Source organism: Antechinus flavipes, chromosome 2 (genome assembly GCF_016432865.1).
Source record: "Antechinus flavipes isolate AdamAnt ecotype Samford, QLD, Australia chromosome 2, AdamAnt_v2, whole genome shotgun sequence".
Lineage (NCBI taxonomy): Eukaryota > Metazoa > Chordata > Mammalia > Dasyuromorphia > Dasyuridae > Antechinus > Antechinus flavipes.
Genome location: NC_067399.1, coordinates 463686702 through 463708464, shown reverse-complemented (window position 1 = coordinate 463708464; position 21763 = coordinate 463686702). Strand labels below are relative to the sequence as shown.

General features: G+C 33.5%; 1 protein-coding gene across 5 annotated transcripts in view; it reads left to right on the top strand.

Annotated features, from left to right (window-relative positions):
* The window catches only part of TTLL11 (tubulin tyrosine ligase like 11), a 274372-nt gene that overhangs the window by 230243 nt on the left and 22366 nt on the right, over positions 1–21763 (top strand). For all 5 annotated transcript variants that reach the window (XM_051979567.1, XM_051979566.1, XM_051979571.1 and 2 more), the window contains one exon: positions 1636–1742. In XM_051979567.1, the coding sequence (XP_051835527.1) occupies positions 1636–1742 (107 nt within the window). The remainder of the gene's footprint in view (positions 1–1635; positions 1743–21763) is intronic.

Below are 21763 nucleotides of genomic sequence, written 5' to 3'. Positions count from 1 at the left end.
ATGTATGGGGACAAACAGACATCATCACTAAGACAAATTGATTAAATCAATCAACATCCTCACAAAATACATCTATTAGTGAAAGGAACCACAAATAGAGAAGAATTTTATCTTTATTTAGCCTTTGTCTCTAGGCATAGAACAATCTCTGGCTTCAGCTTTAAAGTTTAAGCAGTTAGCAGTAAATGCTTGCATAATTATAAGATGTAATCTCCACCTTCAGGAAGCCTTCTCTGTCTGATTCCCCCTCCTCCTTCCAGAAACTAGTAATAACGCTTACATTTAAATAATGTCTTGAGTTTTGCAAAACACACACACACACACACACATATGTATATATATATATATGTGTGTGTGTGTGTGTGTGTGAATACACATAGAAAGTTTGGTCCATCGCAACAATCTTATTAGATAGATATTATGTATAATACCTTGCTTTATACTTTTGTGATGTATTTATTATGGAATATTGTTTGGAATAGTTATGTGTATTCTTTCTTATCCTCCTACTAAACTGTAAGTTCCAGTTCTTAAGTCTTTGACATCCAAAAGGAACTAAATAAATATTTTTATGAATGAATGAATATAATATAAGTTGCATGCATAAAGAGCTAGGTGGCATTGAAAAAAAATCTATAGAAGTCTCACAGAAACCATAGAGTTGTTATAGATCACTTAATCCAATCCTCCCTTTTATAGAGAGTGAACTGAAGCTCAGAGAAAAACAAGTTGCCCAAGATTATACAGCTAGTGTGGCAGAGTCTGGACTAGATTCAGACTTGTTTAATGCAAAAAGTACTGGAATTATAATTAGACGCCCAGGGGTTGAGTCCTAGTTCTTCCACTTTCTAGTTATGTGGCCTTAAGTCATTTTCTCTCTCTGATCCTCAGTTTCTCACTCAGTCCATGCTTCTTCTTCCCTCATAGGCCTATCAGGAAAATCAAAAGAGATGAAATGGGAAAGTACAACTATAAAACATCTCCCAAATGAGGTTCTTGCATGATCTTATCTACAAGACTGTTGTGAGAAAAAAGGCCTTTGTAAACCCTAAAACACATAAATACATAAACTACAATCATTATTATTTAAGTACTTCAAAAGACCCACAAATATTCTTTTCACTAGTGTTGCTTTTAACCTTTCTATGTCAAGATTAATTTTTTTTATTTTCTGTGACCAAAAAAGTGCCACCCTGGAATCCTTCTCTCTAGTGAGAATATATCCACACTTAGGCTGGTCAACTCCTATCCAGCTCTGTAGAATGTATTGGGCCTTGTAATGACTTTCAAGAGCCTGGAGTCACCTTCCTAACCTGATATGTCATTAGAAGAAAACTTTGGGGAAAGGTAATAATGATGATAATAATGATAATAGTAGTGAGTAGTATGCTAATGATGGAGATTTATTATAATAATGATAATTACAATGATGATGCTAGTAGTAATGGTGTTTGCGGTAAAGATGGTGATTATAAGGATATTGGTGGTGATAGTGATATTGTTTATAATAATGATAGCATTGATAATGATAATATTGATGATAATATCAATGTTAAAGATGATAGCTGTTTTCAACTTTCCCTATTCTTGCTTATATCACCCCTATTGTAACATATTTCCTAAATATCTGCACAGGAACTGCAAACTCAGTAGCAGCACCTTCTCAATGGCATCTGTAGATATTCTGTATATTGATATAACAAGAAGATGGAACTCCTTCGGCCTTGAACAGAAGGAATCAGGTAATCCATTTTAAAAAATTCTCTTGCATAGACTGGAATAGCAAACAAGGGAGTACTTTCCTTTCTAGGGATGCTTATTAATACTTCAAGGAAAAAAAAACTTATTGAAAATTTTCCTTCACAGGCCTAATCTTTACTTCTGAGCAGAAAAGATTCACATTATCTATGATGTCTCAGAAAACAAGGGTCATCATGACCACAGACTTCAGAAAACCGTTTCAGAAACATTCTCCCTCATCTCTTCCACCAAGGGGCATATCTCTTGGTGGAAACACGGACAAGGCCTTCACACCACATTTTGACTATTAACACTATCCCACAATTCTTTCTACCTAGGAAATCTTACTAATTGTCTCATATTAACGTCTGTCCTTTTTTGTGGTTCTCCTCTGCTAGCTATCACCATTAACATTACTTTATTTAGTAAGAGAGGAGTTAGTAATTTTCGTTTTTAATAATAAGCACGATTGAAAGTTTCTAACCTTGCTCATTAGTCCTAGAGTAAGAGTGATTACCCAATTCATCCCCCTCCCCTAATTTTTGCTTTTGAAAGGAGATCCAAGTTCACTGAATAATTCAATTCATTGGCTGAACAAGGTGAGAGCCTCTATCACAAGGCTGCATTTGGCAGCTGCTTTACAATCTTTGCATTGGCAGTAGGGAAAGAGACTTGAAATCCAGCTTCTTCAGGGTAAGTATTCTGATTAATTATCATTTGAGGACTTAGAGCTCTGTGTCACAATCACACACTGAAATTTCTGCTGATGCTTTCATAAAAGCAAAAGAAGTGTTGGCTTCAGAGCCAAATACAGATGATAGCAGGATTCTGCAGTAGGGAAAGGCCAGGATGAGGGGGAGGGGGTAGAGTGGAATTATTAAATATTGAAATTGATCGGGTGCAGCAGTAGGAAGCTATTTATCATGTTTATTGCTTCCCACTAACATCACCATCTGGCCCATTGTTCATTCGGGATTAGCTTTTCAAGTTCTGGTTGCATCTTAAATTGCTCTGTAGTAGGAGGCCTCGCTTAGAGCTGTCCAGGATATGCTTTCCTGGGGTGAGGTTTTTTGGGGGTCTGCTAGTGTGTTTTCACTTTTGCTGACCCAGATGGAGAAATGAAGAAAGAACTTATTTTTAGCACAGTCTAACAAGCAGAATCATGAGCTGCAAATAATATAGCTCAACATTCCTGTGAAGCAAATAGTAGGAGTACTATGATCCTTCCCATCCTACAAATGAAGGAACTTAGGACAAGAGAGATACAATAATTTGTTGACAAACACACACAAAAAAATAAATATTAAAATCAAGACTCTAGTCCAGGTTGTCCAACGTCAAATTCCAGCATTCTTTACAGCATACCCTTCTGCCATACTTACTTTTCCAAAACGATTCATTCATTCAGCAAATACTGATTAAACACTTAATATATTCGATATACTTGCAAATATAATACTCAATCCCTACATTATAAAAAATCATTAGCTTATAAGAGTGATAAAAAGATAAAAATATATAATATAAAAGAGAATTTGATTCTAGGAAATGACTAGAACTTAGAGTATATAAAAAGAATACAAAGTGATATGAAATCTTAGGAAGGATAAACTGGAATGGAAAAGGCAGCATTTGGGCTGGGCCTTGCAGGATGAGTAGGCTGTCAATAAGCAGAGCTGAACTCGGAACATTTGATTTTAGCAATCCTTACTTTACAGAGAAGGCTACTAATAATAGAGCCCTGGAACCTTCATGGAAAGATATCACTTGAGGCCAGGGAAATTATTATCTCCAATTTAGATGACAAAAGAGAAAATTTGTTTCTGAATGGGTATCTGTAGCGTAGCTGGTGACTACTGTCTCCAAGTGTCATATGAGACTAAAAAATACGAATAATTCTCTTCGGGCAAAATTAGGGAAACTTCCTTGGGCACAACTGACTTTGTGGCCAGCACACTAATACAAACTTCAACTATTTTGCTTTCTTGTGGTTATGAAATGAAGAGAAAAATCATTTGATTACTCTGAAATGGAAGACAAAGGAGTTACTGATAGTGGTGGGAATCTGGCTTTCATGTTCCCTGAGAAGACTTATATTGAAGCTTAAGAATAGAATGCTATTAGAGCCAGAAAGAAACATAGTATCAAATGCCCACTATGTGTCAGGCACTATGCTAAGTGTTGGGGATACTAAAAGAAAAAAAAACACAAAAGACAACCCCTGTCCACAAGCAGTTCAGTGTCATAAATCATAGAGTTAGGTCACAAAATGTTGGAACACAAAAGGTTCTTAAAACATAGAGTCATAAGATATTAGACCTTTAACCATTTAGTCTAATAATATAGATTTATAAAGTCTTTTATTTTATACATAAGATGCTGAACCTAAGAAAAGATAATTGGCCCAAGATAATAAGTAGAGTTAGTGATCAAGCTATCCCAGCTCTGCTGACTCGAAAGTTAAAAGGTCTAGAAAGAATTCAGAAGCCATCAAGACCAATCCCCTTATTTTACAAATAAGAATCTGAGCCCCAGAAAAGTTGAAAAAATTGCCCAAAGTTACATTTTCAGTCAGTGTCTAAGACAAAATTTAAACTCAGGTCTTCTTGATTCCAAGCCCAGTACTTTCCCCTTTGTCTCATTGTCTGCCACTGTCTGTTAACAAAATAACTTTCTTTTATTGGGGTCAACAGAAAGCCATACTTTTGTCTTCAGACTCTCAGAGGTCAGATAATAGTATTAACAATCTTCTGTTTAAATGGAACTTGATGGTTTTCAAAATATTTTCATGTACATCTTTTAATTTGTCATCACAATCCTGGCTTGGGGGTGGGGAGTGATGATGAATAATAAGCAGTATAAATATTGGTTCCATTTGACAGATGATGAAATTGAATCTTAGGGGAGTAATTTTGTTGTAAAGTCATTTTTTCAATTGTGTCAAACTCTTTGTAAATCCATTTGGGGCTTTCTTAGCAAAGATACTGCAATAGTTTGCCATTTCTTTTTCCAGTTCATTTTACAAATGAGGAAACTGAACCAAACAGAATTAAGAGATTTGCTCGATGTCACACAGCTATTAAGTGTCCGAGGTCAAATTTGAACTCAGGAAGCTGACTCCATTCACTCTGCTACTTACCTGTCCTAGAGATGAAAAGTGACTTGCTAATCATGACAGGGCTAAAATGGCAACACCAGAATTGGAATACAGCTCTCCTGACAACTGTTTATTCAATGATTTCTTCGAATGGTATCAAATATATCTGAAAAGAGAAAGATCATAATACATATGTTCTTTCTATTTGCTTTAAGGAATGACTTCAAGGATATATTTTTTTTAATAATAGAAATTTTTTCATCTAAAAGATTCAATTTTCTTACCCTTAATTTTTCAATATATTTGATGATCAGATATGTCCAACAATTTCATGGACTGCCTCATGAGACACAAAAATTTTTCAAGTGGAGGCTGGATTACCCCTTCTCAGGAATGTTCAAATAAGAGTTGGTACCCTGTAGATGATCTCTAGGTATGCTTTCAACAATCTAGATTTTGTGTTCTAATGCAGGATTTCTAAAGTATATTTCAGTTTTAACCATATGTATTCTAAGTCTCTTTTCAGCTCTTTTTGTGTTCTAATATTCTGTGTTCTAGCTCTGACACTCTATGAGCTAACACTTGTGCTTGAAGAATTCTAGCTCTAACATTCTATTCTATGTTCTTTTTCATTCTGAGATTCACAATTCTATGTTCCTAAGCATCATATCAAAATGACTATCTGTTTACCTATCTTCCAGTATTTTACAATATAGTTTTGAAGGACTAATGACATGTTTTCTCTTATCTCTCTATTTTACCAAGGCTGGAAAATAGTGATCACTCACAGCCTGATCCTACTATTGATTAGTATGAGAGCTTTTTAACCTATTTTATTTTCAAACTGGGCCAGTTTGCACCTCTTTCGGCAACTTACTGACCTCCTGCTCTTAGGGTTCATTATATTGGTGCCAGAGTTTGTGTGAACAGTTAATGAAATTAGAACACTATAACACAGAATTCTTGAGCTCAAGCAATTCACCAGCTTCAGCTTTCCCTGTTCCTGCAGGAATTACAGACATGTACCATCACACTTAGCATATATGTTTCTTCGTGATAGTAACCCCAAACTTCAACCAACTCTAAATATTGATACCTAAGTATCAATATTGATAACTATTTGAATGAAAATAAACTTGCCTGGGGAGACATAAATAATTAAATAGCATCTAGGTTATGAAAAGGAAATATTTAAAAAGCAAGCAAATATACAAAATGACACACTTGGAAAATATTATGCCATTTTACAATATCCTCACTTATTCTCTGTTAGAATACTAATAAGTACTTTGCATCCTGATGAAATTTAATAACATGCAATTCAATACAATCTTGTATGCCAATATAATTGTAATTTTTATTTTTTAAAAATGGATGTAATGGGATTTTAATTTCTAGTAAAAATAAAAAATCTAAATGAGGACATTATTCAATAAACTAGGGATTCAAAGTCCTTGACTACACATCATCAAATAAATACATCTAATTATCAGTATTGAGCCAGTTCTAACATGAACATCTCATACTCTGGATACATTTCACCAGTGAGATGCATCTCTTTGAGGAGAATCTTTGTTCCGTTAATTAAGAAACTGTGCCCAGAAAGCAAGCATCTAAGAGTCAGTCAAAAGAGCTATTTTGGAATCCTGAATCCACCATTTAATAGCTATGAAATATTGAGCAACATCATATTTCTAATATTCTATTTCTTTTAAGAAAGAGTTAAGTGAGAGTTAAAATACCTGTTGATAGAGTGCTGTATTTGGAAGCAGAGGCTCTGGGTCAGCTCTGCTGCTTGATTCATGGGTGACACAGAACAAGGCATTTAAATTCTTTAAGCCTAGAGAATTTAAGCCTAGAGGCTTAAAGTAAAATGGGAGGGGGGAAATGGAGTGACAGGAAGGAATTGGTCTAATTGATCCCTCCTAGCTCTAACTATGATATAATAATACTTTTATAAAGCAATTACATGAATATATATATATATGCCATCATGATTGTTGCTATTATCATTATTTAGGTAAAAATTAGATTTTCAGGGACTTTCCAACTTCTGGACTTCTTAACAAAATGATTAAAAGAGATACCATTCTGCTTAGTGAGCACAATGCAGAAACATGCTATATACTACAGACCACTAGATAATGGTTGAAGATTTTTGACTGAAATTGTTTGATAATCTGAAGACAGCCAAAAGTACCCTGATAGTAATCCATAGAGAAGTATAACAATAAAAAAATAACTTTTTTCTTTAGTATTTTAATGTTTACAAACCACTTTCTCCACAGCAGACTTGTGAGTTAAATAGCAATAAGCTGGACTGATATATACTCAACTCCTCTAAACTTTGCTTAGAATGACCAGGCATGATATTGCTTGTAGTCTTTCTGTCTACTATATAGTGTTTTTCTCTAAGGCATTCTTGTCTGTGTCACAAATCTTGATTCCTAAAACTTCCAGAATTTAGGGAAAGAAAGAAGAATAAAGTATTGCCCATGAAGAACATAAGTTGTGCTCAGTAGAAGAATTGTCCTGAGCCCTTAAACTACAATTACAAAAAGCTCTCTCCTCAAATCTGTATTATTTGCAAAATAAACACATAGGAAAGAGATGTCACTAATTCACAGATTCTTAGAATCATGTAACATTATAGCCAGAAAGGACCTTATAACACAGACTATTATTTCACATAATATAGAATAATATTTAGAGCTGGAGGGGAGTTTGGAATATAAAATGTTGGACCATAGAATCGAAGGGACAATCTAGAAAAGAGGTTCCTAAGCTAGGAGATATAAACTTTTAAAAAATATTTATTTAAAAACATTATTCTAAGAAGAGGTCCACAGTTTTCACCTGACTGCAGAGGAGTTCATGACACAAAAAAAGATTAAAAATCCCCGATGTAGATGTTGTACACTTTGCTGTACATTGATCCTACATTACAAAGTGATTTCTACCCATACAATTAATTAACACAATTTAAAGAAGCATTTCCCCTAATTACCTAGACCTTTAGTCCTATTTTCAAACTTTTTGCCAATTCAATGAGTACATGGTTTTTGGATGGTGATTTTCCACCTACTTTCCATTTCCCAGCTGACTATTGTGTTATAACTAAGATCCACATTGACTTCAAGCTATTTGATCAACAACTGGGTTCTGTTTTTGTTTCCCTTTCTGATTCAGTACATATGCTTAGGCAAGCTACTCAACTTTTATGTGTTTTCTCTATCTGGCATGAAACCATATTGAAATGTATTTGGCAAACAATTTATTGAATGAAGTATTCAAAAACATTTCCATTTTAAGTTTTTAAGTCACGTGTGTGTGTGTGTGTGTGTGTGTGTGTGTGTGTGTGTGTGTGTGTACACCATCTCCTTTAAAATACATAGCTGCTGTTGATTTCCAGGAGTCTAGCCAAAATGGCAGAGTTAAAGAAGCACTTAGCCGAGTTTTCCCAACATTCATCTCCAAACAATTTTCAAATAACATCTCAAATAGAATTCTAGAGTAGAAGAGCCAATAGAATGTTAGAGTGAGACATTCCTCCAGCCTTAGACAACATAGGAGATCAGAGAGATCTTTGACACAGGGAAGGAAGGTGAGCTAAAACGTAGTGGATCAAACACCAGTGGTAAGACTAAGTTGTGCTGACAGAAGCAACAGCAGCTTTGGAAACTCTCAAGCTAGAGATGATAAGGGGACCTGGCAAGTGGTCAGAAAGAGATTACAGGTTACTTCTGTGTTAGTAGTAGCTTCAGGACTAGACACTGTTTGGCAACTCCATTGTCAATATCTAATTCTTGCTCAGTTCAAGGGCAGAGAAGAGCACTTTTAATTAAGAGGAAGGAGAAGCCCTGAGGGATTATATCACTTCCCCTAAAGGATCAAGGACCTTGAGTTCTCTGAGGAGCATTATCAATTGCAATCCCAAGGGATCAAAGGCCCTTTTTGGGTAAGGATCAGAATGCAGACCAAGAGAGCAGTGACCACACTTTTACATGGAACACACCAACACAGAAGCACTAAAAACTTCTGAGCCCCTGGAAATTAGTTCTGAAAACAGCAGTGTGAAAAAGGTTGATGCATGATTCACAGTTCTTCCCTTTCCCTCAAGAGAGGAAGAGACCAGCATTAACAAAATATTTAAAACCAAGAAATAAAATGGGAAAATGAATAACAAAAAAGCTAACCCCAAAAAGCTACAAGACACAAACTAAGAAGAAAACAAATAAAGCCACAATAGCTACAAACAAACCCTGAAAGAGGAAAAAAAAAGTGAATTGAACACAAGCTCAACAAAAAATCCTGGAAGAACTAAAAAATGATTTCCAAAATCAGAGTAGTAGAGGAAAAATTAGGTAAAGAAATTAAAGCAAAGAAAGAAAATTGGAAAAAAAAAGACAATTAACATCTTGATTAAAAGAGGTACAAATAAATACTAAGAAAATAACATCTTTTAAAAAAGAATTAACCAAGTGGAAAAAGAGGTACAAAAGCTCACCAAAGAAAATAATTCCTTAAAAATTAAATTTGGGCAAGTGAAAACTAATGACTTCATGAAACATCAAGAAACAATAAAGCAAAGTCAAAAGAATGAAAAAAGAAGAAGAAAATGTGAAATATTTCTGGAAAATAGATTGCAGAAAGACAATTTAAACATTATTTGATTACCCAGAAGCCATGATGAGAAAAAAAAAGAAAACTAAATATTATTTTCAAGAAATTATATTTTAAAAAAACCTGCTTCAATATCCTATTATCAGAGGGTAAAATAGGAAATGAAAGAATCCACTGATCACCACCTGAAAGAAATCCCAGGAATATTATAGACAAATTTCAGAGGTCCCAGTTCAAAGAGAAAATACTAGCAGCAACAAGAAAGAAACCATTCAAATATCATGGAGCCACAGTCTCAGGATCACACAAGATTTAGCATCTGCTGCATTAAAATATCAGAGGGCTTGGAATACAATATTCTGGAAGGCAAAAAAACAAGAAACTGAGTATAAACCTTCAAGGGGGGAAAATTGATATTTAATGAAATAGAGGACTTTTCAAGCATTCCTGATGAAAAGACCAGAACTGAATAGAAAACATGACTTTCAAACACAAAACTCAAGGGGAGCACAAAAATGGAAACATAAAATTGAAATCATAAATGACCTTTCAATATGGAAAATAATACATGTGTCCTTTAAGAACCTTATTCAGACATTTAGAAGTATTTTACATAGAAAGAGGGTATAGGAGTGACTCAGATAAGTTAAGTAATAGACAAGAAAGAGTAATGCCCTGGGAGGAAGGGTTAAGGGAGAAGAAAAATGGAGAAAATTATCTCACATTAAAAAAAGTCCACAAGAAGAGCTTTTTAAAGTGAAAGATAAAATGGGAACACTCAAACCTTTCTAATATCTACATTGGCTCAAAAAGGGAAACAACAGGGAAGTAGGAATGGAAAGATGTAAAAGAAAAGACAGTGATAAAAGGGAAAGCAGATAAAAGAAGTCAGTGATCAGAAGCAAAACAGACTTTAAAGGAAGAACAGGATAAAAAGAACATAAACAAAAGAAAATAGGATGGAGAGATGCACAGTTACAATGACTAACTATGTTAGTCATTGTAACTATGAATGTGAATGAGATGAAGTCATTCATAAAATGGAAGTAGATAGCAGAAGAGACTAAAAACCAGAATTCCACAATATGATATTTACAAGAAACACATTCCAAACAGAGAGACACATAGTTAACATAAGGGACTGGAGCAGAATCTATTATGTTTCAGTTGAAATTTTTATTAAAAAAAAAAAAAAACAGTGATAGTAGTTATTATCTCGGACAAAGCAAAAACAAAAATAGATCTAATTAAAAGGGATAAGCCAGGAGACAACATCTTGTTAAAAATGCACCATAGACAGTGATGTAATATCACTATTAAATATATATGCACCAAATGGCATAGCATACAAATTCTTAAAGGAAAAGTTAAATGAAAATGAAAATAAATTAGTAGAGGACCTCAAACTTCCCTTCTCAGAGACAGATAAATCTAAACATAAAATAAATAAGAAAGAAGTCAAAGCTATGAATGCAATTTTAGAAAAGGTAGCTATGATAGGGCTCTAGAGAAAACTGAATGGGTATAGAAAGGAGAATACCTTTTTCTCAGCTGTACATGGCACCTTCACAAAAACTGATCATCATGTATTAAGGCAAAAATATCTCACAACCACACACAGAAAAAAAGAAATATTAAATATGCCCTTTTAAGATTAAAATGCAGTGAAATTACAGTGGATAAAGGCTATGAAAGCAGATTAAAAATTAATTGGAATCTAATCCTAAAGAATGAATGGATCAGAGGCCAAATCATAGAAACAATAATTTCATTAAAAAGAATGAGATGACATTCCAAAATTTCTGGTGTGCAATCAAAGTAATATTTGGGGGAAATTAATATCTCGAAATGTGTACAGTAATAAAAGAGAGAAAGAGCAGATCAGTAAATTTAGCATGCAACTAAAAAAAAAAAAAGAACAAGAAACATTTAAAATCCTGTTAAACACCAAAATGAAAATTCTAAAAATCAAAAAATTAATAAAATTGAAACTAAAGACAAAAACATTGATCTAAGAAATAAACTAGAAGCTGGTTTATGAAAAAAATAGGAATAACATTAATTAGATTTTTAAAAGAAAGACAGGAACCAAATTGCTAGTATCAAAAATGAAAAGGGTGAATTTAGTATCCGTGAAGATGAAATTTATGCAACTGTTGTGTTATTTTGTCCAATTATAGCCAGTAAAACTGACAGATTAACTGAAATGGGTGAACATTTACTGCCCAGATTAGCAGCAGAAGAAATAGAAAACTTAACCTTATTTTAGAAAAAAATTAAACAGGACATCATTGAGCTCCCTAAGAAAAAGTTTCCAGGACCAGATGGATTCACAAATGAATTCTACCAAACATTTAAGGAACAATTAATCCCAATGTTATCTAAGCCATTTGAAAAAGAGAAAATGTGGAAATGGCATTTTTAAAAAGAGTATTAAAAATTTTACATGTAATTAGAAAAAATAATTTTTAAAAAGATCAACTAGAAGCTGTTTGAAACAACTTCAGCAAAGTTGCAGGATATAAAATAAAATTATGTAAATCATTAGCATCTTTATATACTACTAACAAAACCCAGCAGGAAGAAATAGAAGAAATTACATTAAAAATAATTTCAGGCAATATATAATACATCAGAATCTATCTAGTAAAACAAACCCATAGAATACAAATACAAAATATAAAATACAAAAAATACATACAAATAAAGGCAGATCTAAACAACTGGAAAAATATTAATTGCTCATGGATAAGCCAACCAATATAATAAGAATTCTACCTGTATTAATTTACTTATCCATAGCATACCAATCAAACTACCAAAGAACTGTTTTATAAAGCTAGAAAAAAAAGTAAAAAAAAAAAATTCATTCAGAAAAAACAAATGTTAAGAATATTAAGTAAATCAATGGAAAAAAAATATTAAGGAAGGTGGTCTAGCAGTTCCAAATTTCAAACTAGATTACAAGATGGTAATCAAAGCATTCTGGTACTGACTTAGAAATAGAGTTGGTAGATCAGTGGAATAGATTAGGATACAATATACACAGTACTAAATGATCATAGTAATCTAGTGTTTGATAAACTTGAGTCAAGCTTTAGGAGTAAAAATCCAACATCTGTCAAAAATTGCTGGGAAAACTGGAAAATAGTTTGTCAGAAACTAAGCTTAGACCAATTTCTCATACCACATACCAAGATAATAAGGTCAAAATGGATAAATATTTTAGACATAAAGGGTAATAATTATATTATAAATAAATTAGGGGAACATGGGAAATGTACTTCTTAGACCTATGGTTAAAGAGTTTATGATCAAATATGAGAAAGAGAGATGATCATAGAAGTAAAATAGATAATTTTGACCACATGAAATTAAAAAGCTTTTATACACACAAACCAAGTGGAATGAAAATTTAAAAAACAAAAACAGGAAACTGGGGAAAAATATTATAAGAAGTTTCTCTAATAAGGGTTTCATTTCCAAAATTTATAGAGAACTGAGCCAAATTTAAAAATGAGCCTTTCCCCAGCTGATAGAGAAATCAAAGATGTCAATAGTCACATGAAAAAATGCTCTTAAGCATTATTAGAGAAATGCAAATTAAAACAATTCTAAGGGAACACCTCATACCTATCAGAATGGTTAACATGACAGAAAATGAAAATAACAAATGTTGGGTGGAATGTGAAATAATTGGGGTACTAATGCTCATTTTGTTAGAGTTAATCCAACCATTCTGGAGAACAATTTGCAACTACTTCCAAAGGAATTTTGACCCAACAATATCACTACTGGATCTTTATTCTAAAAAGATCAAAGAGAAAAAAATTTGTATAAAACATTTATAGCAGATTTTTTTGAGGTGAATTAGAATTAGAATTCAAGAGGATAATCATAAATTGATTGTGTGATGGAGTACTATTGTAAGAAATGATGAGCAGCATGGTTTCAGCAAAATCTGGGAAGATTATATGAATTTATGCAAAGTGAAGTGAGCAGAACCAAAAGAACATTATACACAGTGACAGCAATATTTTGAGGATGATCAACTAGCCTTAGCTACTTTTATCAAGACAATGATCCAAGACAGCTCCAAAGAGCACATGATGAAAAATGACTGGTGAACTCTGAATGCAGATTGAAGTATGCTTTTTCTTCTTCTTTTCTCGTTATTTTTATTTTACTTGTGTTTTCTTTTACAACATGGCTGATATGAAAATTTGTCTTGCATGACCTCAGCCATAATGAAATCAAAGTGCTTGCCTTCTCAAAGAAGTGGGGCAGGATGGAGGGGAAGGGAGAATTTGGAACTCAACATTTTTTTTAAGTGATTGTAAAAAATTGGGAAAGTTAATAAAATTAAATCATTTTGAAATATTTTTAAAAAATATTTATAGCAGCTCTCTTCGGGGCAAAATAAATTGGAAATTGAGGGGATGCCCATTGATTGGGGGAATGGCTTAATAAACTCTGATATGTGTTTGTAATGGAATATATTTTTCTATGGGAAATTATAAACAGGATGTTCTCAGAAAAACCTGGGAAATCCTATATAGACTCAAGCAAAGCAAAGTAATAGCAATATTCTGGGATGACCAGCTATAAATGACTTTGCTATTCTCAGTAGAACAATCATCTATGACTGCTCTAAAGGACTTATGATGAAAAATCCTATGAACACCCAGAGAAGGAACTAATTGTGTCTGAATACAAATTGAAGCATTCTTTCTCTCTCTCTCTTTCTTAATTTTTCTTAAGGATTTTTATTTTTATTAAGGTAGGAGATCTATATTTTCTTTTATAACTTGACTTTTATGGAACTGTTTTGCATAATTTCATATGTGGCTTCTTAATTGTGGGTGAGGATAAGGGAGAGAACTTAGAACTCAAAAATTTTAAAAACAAATATAATTTTTTTGTTTTAAATGTAATTAGGGGAAAATATTAAATTAAAAGAAACAGTTAAAAATAGCTGCTACCTATAAAAAGACTTTAAAGAATATTCTATCTTCAATGACATTTTGAATCTATTTGGGAATTATGGGAATTATGGGATATGAATTTTAAAGCATGATGGATGCATAAACTGTTAGAGCTGGAGGGACCTTAGCTCTTAGACTAAAAAAATATAAGAGCAAAACAGAACTTTAGAACATAGATTTTTTTTCTTTCTTTTTTTTAATTATTTTTTTAAATTTTATTTTATTTAATAATAACTTTATATTGACAGAATCCATTAGAACATAGATGTTAATGTGAGATCATGGATGAGGCTCTGAAAAGGAGCACTAGTACTCAAAGGATGACAAAGGAAACGGTTTATTGCAGGCATACATATGTTTAGCTCTCTAATCCTTTGTTCTCATAGGTAAACACAAGGTGATAGTGAGAGTGTACAGTGAGATTCTTACCCTGATCAAGAACACAAAGCTCTAGGTCACTGCCTTTTATATCTTTGTGGTGTTGTCATTGCTGGACAGATTCGGAGAGATTTGGGAGGGAAGGAAATGTCATTATAGAAGGCCCAGAGTAGAACACCTCTCCCTCCCTCCACCTCTGCCTTATTGACCACAAGAACATTGTGATTAGGAAAACTTGCTAACCTTGCATACATATATTAAATTAAATTTGCTAAACTGATTATGATCAGGAGAGCCTTACATTTCTTGTCTATATGAAGCTGACTAAACTAATATTAAGGACATAGGACCATAGTACATAGGTACAATATAGACAAATCAACTAGGACTCAAACATGAAGTCTGTCCTATCAGAACCCAGAAATAGGTCAGAACTCACAATTAAAATATTCAGTATAGAATGTGAGAGCTAGTACAGGACCTTCGAACTAAAGCAAACAAAAAAATTAAAATCTAGAAATTTTGAGCCAGACAGTGATTTTAGAGACTATCTATAATTCAAATAATGATCTATAACTCCTTCATTTTACAGATCAGAAAATGGATATCTTAGAAGGAAATTTAGATCTTTCATCCAAGAGATTAAACCAACAAGCACATAAGTAGCATTAAATAAATGTTAAGTTGAATTGTGGGCTATTTGGAAAAGGGTCCTATCTGTGATGAATATTGCCTGCTATCATGTTTGGTATCCAGGCTCTTGAAATTCCTCTTAAAGGAATCTGAAGATCTACAATTCATTCTAAACTCTTTGTTTTCATCATTCTCCATGTATCTTTAGTAGTTCTCATAATCTGAGGGAATGAAGAACAGTAACAACTAGAAATAATAAGGGAGGTTTCCTGGGCACAGTGGCATTAAGTTAAACCCTGAAGAAAAATAATGATTATAAACTTCAGGGATCTATCTTCCAAACAATATAATTTATGTAAAGCGCTATATAAATATCCTATGTTGTAAGTTTTCTTTTAAATCTTTAAAAATCTATTATATCATCTAATATTGTATTCTAACATTCTGCATTTTAAGGTATCTTCTTTCACCTAAGGTCTCTTCTAGATGTAACATTTTATATTCTAAAGTCTTTTCTTGCTCTAATATTCAGGGGATTTTATCTTGTGTTTGTATCATTTTTTGTTTATTTCCTACTAAATAAATTGATCTTCACCTACCATATATATTCAACATATATGGAATTAGAGGGAATATTCTAGGGAGCATCAGCAAAATGAAAACAGTATGTAGGTCTGAGACAATATTTTTATATTGTTTGTGCTTGTGTCTTTTTTTGTTTCTATCTGCTAACTAAGTTAAAGGTTGTCTTCTTACATCAAGACCAGAGAATCTAGTTATCAGGAAAGTAGAGGGAAACATTTGGAAATCAATAACAAGGTGAAATAAAGTGGCTAACCTGCAATCTCTACATCCTATGTCTTTTATCTTGCAAACATAGTTTGTCACAGGATAAAGCCACAAGAGTTAGCTAAGAGAGCTGCTAAAAATTAAACAATTGACTATGGTATTTGCTTTGATCAAGCAAGTATAGAGAACAAGAAAAATTTTGTTGTGACCTGCAAAAAAAAAAGTGTGCTGTTTTTGCTTCTAGTTGTACAATGCAAAGTTTACATATGTATAAAATCTTTATTCTAGAGAAGAAAATGAAAAATTTCGAGGAATGTAATTCTTCAGTTGTAATAAAGAATGAAATGTCTCTGAAAGAATGATCATAAGTAAGAAGAAATGAGTAGCACTGTTGGTGACTTTTAATGAGGGATATCAAGACAAACTACTGAGTCACTTTGTCAACGATAGGTCTGACAACTTCCTGGGGCATGTATTCAGGATACAGCAGAAAACATTCTGAGAATTGTCAATTCAATCAACAAATAACTGCTTCTCATGATTTTTGTGGGGACAAATTATGCCAAGATTATATTAGATGCTAAAGATTATGACATTCTAGACAAAAAAGTGAAAATTTTGGGTTCATAGTTGGCATTTTCATCACTTATGCTGATTGAATTTGGAGGATTTAGAAAACAAAGTTATATTTGAAAAGTGAAGAGCTAACAAGAGAACAACTTGTAGTTCCAAGCCATAGATTACAATAAAGAAATGAAAGACTCTTAAGAATGGATTGCATTTGAAAAAGAGCTGCCAAAAGCATACTTTCTTGGAGTCTTGCAAATCTAAACAAGATAACTTTGAACTAAAAAAGGAAAAGGGAGGGAGAAAACTGGCTACTTAGAGCTTAGGAGCCCAATACAGTAGATAATATACAGGCACACTATAGTTTAAAAAAAAAAAAAAAGATAGATGGAAAGGAAAAGTAATTCAAAGGATATAATATTTACAAAAAAGTTGACAATAAGAGCTTTGGCCTTATGCCAAGCCTAATAAAAAGGTACAAATATGACTAATAAATAGAGCTAATCATTTTGACTTCATAGTTTACACTGACTTGGTGAGATGGGACTCATTGCTGATCTGGCCTGTCTCAGGAAATGAAATTTCAACATACTTCCATCCTCTAAAACCATCCTGGCCCCAGGCCTTTGAGAGTCCTGCTTTGTCCTTCAGGCAGGATCAGGATCTGTACATCTCCTTGACTATTCCTTCTGTTCTTCACTGGCCACCAGTTTAGGAACAAAGATCTTTTGAGCCCCTATCCACCAAAATACTCAACCTTAGAATAAGTCCTGACCTGAGTTCAAATGTGGCTTCAGACACTTAACACTTAATACTTCTTAGCTGTGTGATTCTAGGCAAGTCACTTAACCCCAATTGCCTCCTCAAAAAAATAAATAAACTCTTCTTTGGGGGAAAAAAAAAAAAAGAATAAGTCCTGAGTCCTAATGCCTTAGCCCTATATAACAAGCACGGCTTCAAGACTCCAATCACTTCTGCCTTGAACACATGATGAGACCAAATTAGGCATTTGCCCTTGTCCCATTCCACATCAACCACAGTCCAGGAACAAAGAACCTTCCTGCACCTTAAGAAGATGAGTGAGTCCTGGTGTAGCGCTGATTTAATTGGCTGTTCCTTGCCTTGATTGTCAAATAGAAGAACCAGGATTTTGATATCTACCTTGCTACAGCATTGCATGCTTCTTTCCTTCTCCTTTCACTCTTCTCCTCCTTCTCTTTTCTGATTTCTATATCTTCAGGGACATATAATCAAATCAACATCACCTTTCTACTGTAAAGGGCATGATCTACTTACCCATGGTTCCCTTCAGAATCCCTATGATTTTGAATTGTAGGGTACTTATACTGATGTTCTATTCCCTCATACTTATCCATATTAGACTCATCTCTCAGGGGTTCCTCCTCCATTTTTCTCTGTCCTTCCATCATTTCCATTCCAATAGAAATGTCAAATACACAACTAGTGACCTGCAACATACCTTATAAAAATACAACAAAACAAAGATATGTGGCTGTCTAAGCCATTATATACCTATAGGAATCTTTAAGTGTGGTTTAGTAGTCCCATTTCTATACTTCTAGTCTAGAACTCCTTTTCTGTTGTTAATAAAACGTTTTTTATATTAGATCTGTGCCATTGCCATGGAAATTAATTTTTTTAATTCTAGTGAGAGGAAATTTATATAAGTGCTTGTCATTTCCCCCCACTAGAATTTAAAATTTTTGAGGGTAAGGACTTTTTCTCACCTGTGTCTCCCTAGTCTATATGCCCCCAGCCCCTGGCACGTATATGCCTGATACAGAGGAAGTTCTTGTTTTGAATAAAAGCTTGTTGAATTTAATCAGTCTTGGACTGAAGCCCTAGAAGGATATGTCTTTTTCCAAAGGAACAGCCTAGGGGAAAAAAAGCAAGGGATAGGGCAACATTATCCAATTATATGCATAAGCTCAGGAACCTGAGTTGAGAAATATGGTGAAAGATTTTTCAGAAAGGATCAATGAGACAGAAATAAGAGCAATATTTTTATATTTATATACTTGAAAAAATGTTTCATCTTCAACATATTAAGTATAGAAAAGATTGTTTCAACATGGAATTGATTTTGACAAATAGTATTCTTATGTAGAAGACTGTAATGAACCATAATTTTCCCTTTTCTTAGAAATATAAGAATTTAAGTAACATATCTGATATAAAAATTTACGGATGCTCTTCAATTTCTGACTACTAGTAATTACAATTTACATTTACTGACATGATCTCAAGCAGAAAGATGATGTGGCATAGGAGAAAGGGCATTGGATTGATTATCAGAAAACTTGGGATCTCTTGACTTTATTCTAACTAGTTGTATGACCTCAGAGAAGTCACTAGTCTCTCTGGACCTTGATTCTCTCATCAGTAAAATGAGAAAGTTGTACTAAATGACTTCTTGGGTCTCCTCCAGTTTTGTTCTATGAGCCTGTGATCTTATATACTACAAATTACCTGACTAGAGGGAATTATATGAATTTGGGAAACTTCAGAAATGTGTCACAAAAGCCTGTTGTAGAGAAGGGGAACCTTAATGATTCAAGGATCTTTTCATACATTCTTGCTCTGCCAAAAACTACATACTGACAAGTTTGTGGCTTCTTTTGTGTTGATTTTATCCTTCCAAAAAGAGTAAAAAGGGAAAATAGTCTTTTTGGCCAAATTCTGGCCCAAAAGTGACCAATGCTGAAGGAAAAAAACCACAGGGAAGTTTGGGACAAGTGATTATTCCATCATAGATGTATTGATAAGAGAGAGGATATATGGAATAGTCTGCTGTGCAGATTTCACAGATTTCAAAAGGTTCATAGATAAGAGAGGTAGGAGACCATGGCATAATATCTTACAGGAAAGTCAAACCAAGAAGGTTGGGAAGATCTCAGGAATGAAATTCTGGAACCAAAAATAAAAATTATGTCAGAAAAAAAGAAAAACAGGATCTGCCTAGGCAGACCAGTGTGGCTGTGCAAGAAATAATCAGTCAATTCAGATGGCAAAAGAAGGATCAAAGCAAAGGCAAAGAAGTGGAAATGAAAATAAAAGCATGGCATAGTCCTTTTAAGACTAGCAACAAAGCACTAAAGCCCAGAGTGAGTTCAAGCTATTGATGAATGTTAAGGTCATGAAAAAGTTGGGATTTTTAGCTATTTGGGGAGCAAGAAGATAGATTGAAAAAAAGAATAGATGTTTTGGTTGGTTTGAATAAACAACAATGAAAAATGAATTACTCAATTCTTATTTTACTTTTGTTTTGCTTCCAAGACTTTGGAAGGGGGAGGGAGGGGAGAGTACAATTGTATACAGGAAGTAGAAACCCAATAAAAGTGAGGATCTAATCAAATAGCATCTAGCTGCTATCAGGAAGTTCAAAAATCAGGGTCAGATGAAATACATCTTAGAGTAATGAAAAAAATGGTATCTGTGATTACTGAGGCTCATCTGTGGTTTTTGAAAGATCTTGCTGGACCGTCAGAAAAGGGCAAACATTGTCCTAATTTTCACAGAAGGAGATGGTCTACTACATACAGAGAAGGACTATAACTTCTATTTGTAGCAAAATTCTAGAACTCAATTTCAAAGGGAATGGTTTGTTTAAAAAGGAAAATAACATTCACTAAGAGTATAACTTCATCAAGAACAAATCATTCCAGACTTCTTTTATTTTCTTTTCTGCTACTGTAACTAGACTGATTCAGAAGCAGCATGGGGTAGTGGGAAGAATGCTGAGCTTGAAGGCAGGAAGATGACCCAGGTTTAAATACCACTTTTGACAAGAAGTAGGTTTATGATACTGAGCAAGCTACAATCTCTGTGTCTCTTTAGGCAACTCTCCAGCCTAGATTGCCATCTACAGTGGTGGAGGAAATAACCCACCTAACATTTTTCTTTTTTAAAAAATTCTGAACTTAAGAAATAAAACAGGAATTTCCAAAATGTAGTAAAATTGGGGAGGGAAGGAAGAAAATATGTGAAGCTGAAAATCTTCCTCCTCTTCCATCCTTTATTTGAACTCTGGTCCTCCTGACTTCAGGGCTGGTGCTCTATCCACTGTACCACCTAGTTGCCCCCTATTTTTCCTTTTTTCTCTTCTCTTCCCCCATAGAAATTACCATTAAATAAATACACATACAAACACATATACATATATAAAACCACATATTAATTCTTTCTCTAGATGCAGAAGGCATCTTCTTTCATATGTCCTTTGTGTTAATTTGGGTATTTATAATAGTCAAAAAAAACTTAATCACTCAAAGTTATTCTTAAAATAATATTATCCTATATAACATTTACTTGATTTTGCTCTTTTCAGTCTTCATTACTTCATAGAAGTCTTTCCATGTTTTTCTAAGATCATTAAGTTCATCAGTAATATGTCATCATAATCGTATATCACAACTTGTTCAGACATTCTCCAATTAATGGGTAATTTTCAATTCTTTAACCCCACACAATGAACTGCTACAGATATTTTAGAACATTTAGATTCTTTTTCTTTTTCCCTAATCATCTTGGGAACCAGACCTAATAGTAATGTTGTGGGATCAAATGGTATAGGCAATTTATTACTTCTTTGGGCATCAAAATCACTGTTCTTTAATGTTTTTATATAAGTGGACTGATAGATTTGAGGGATACTGTAGTCATAGTTTAGATTTCAGCAAATATAAATATAAAGTTCCTTACCTAAATTCCAAAAGTGAACTACAAGTATTATATGGAATGGGGAAGGAGTTGAGAAAAGTGGCAAGCAAGTAGCTTATGTAAAAAAAGCTGTGGGTTTTAATGGATATGAGTCAACAGCATGATTTTGTATCTTATGATATTAATGTTATTCTAGACTACCTTACACAAATCCATACTGTCCAGAATAAAAGACACAAGAGTTTCTCCAATAGTTTCTGCTATGGGTAGG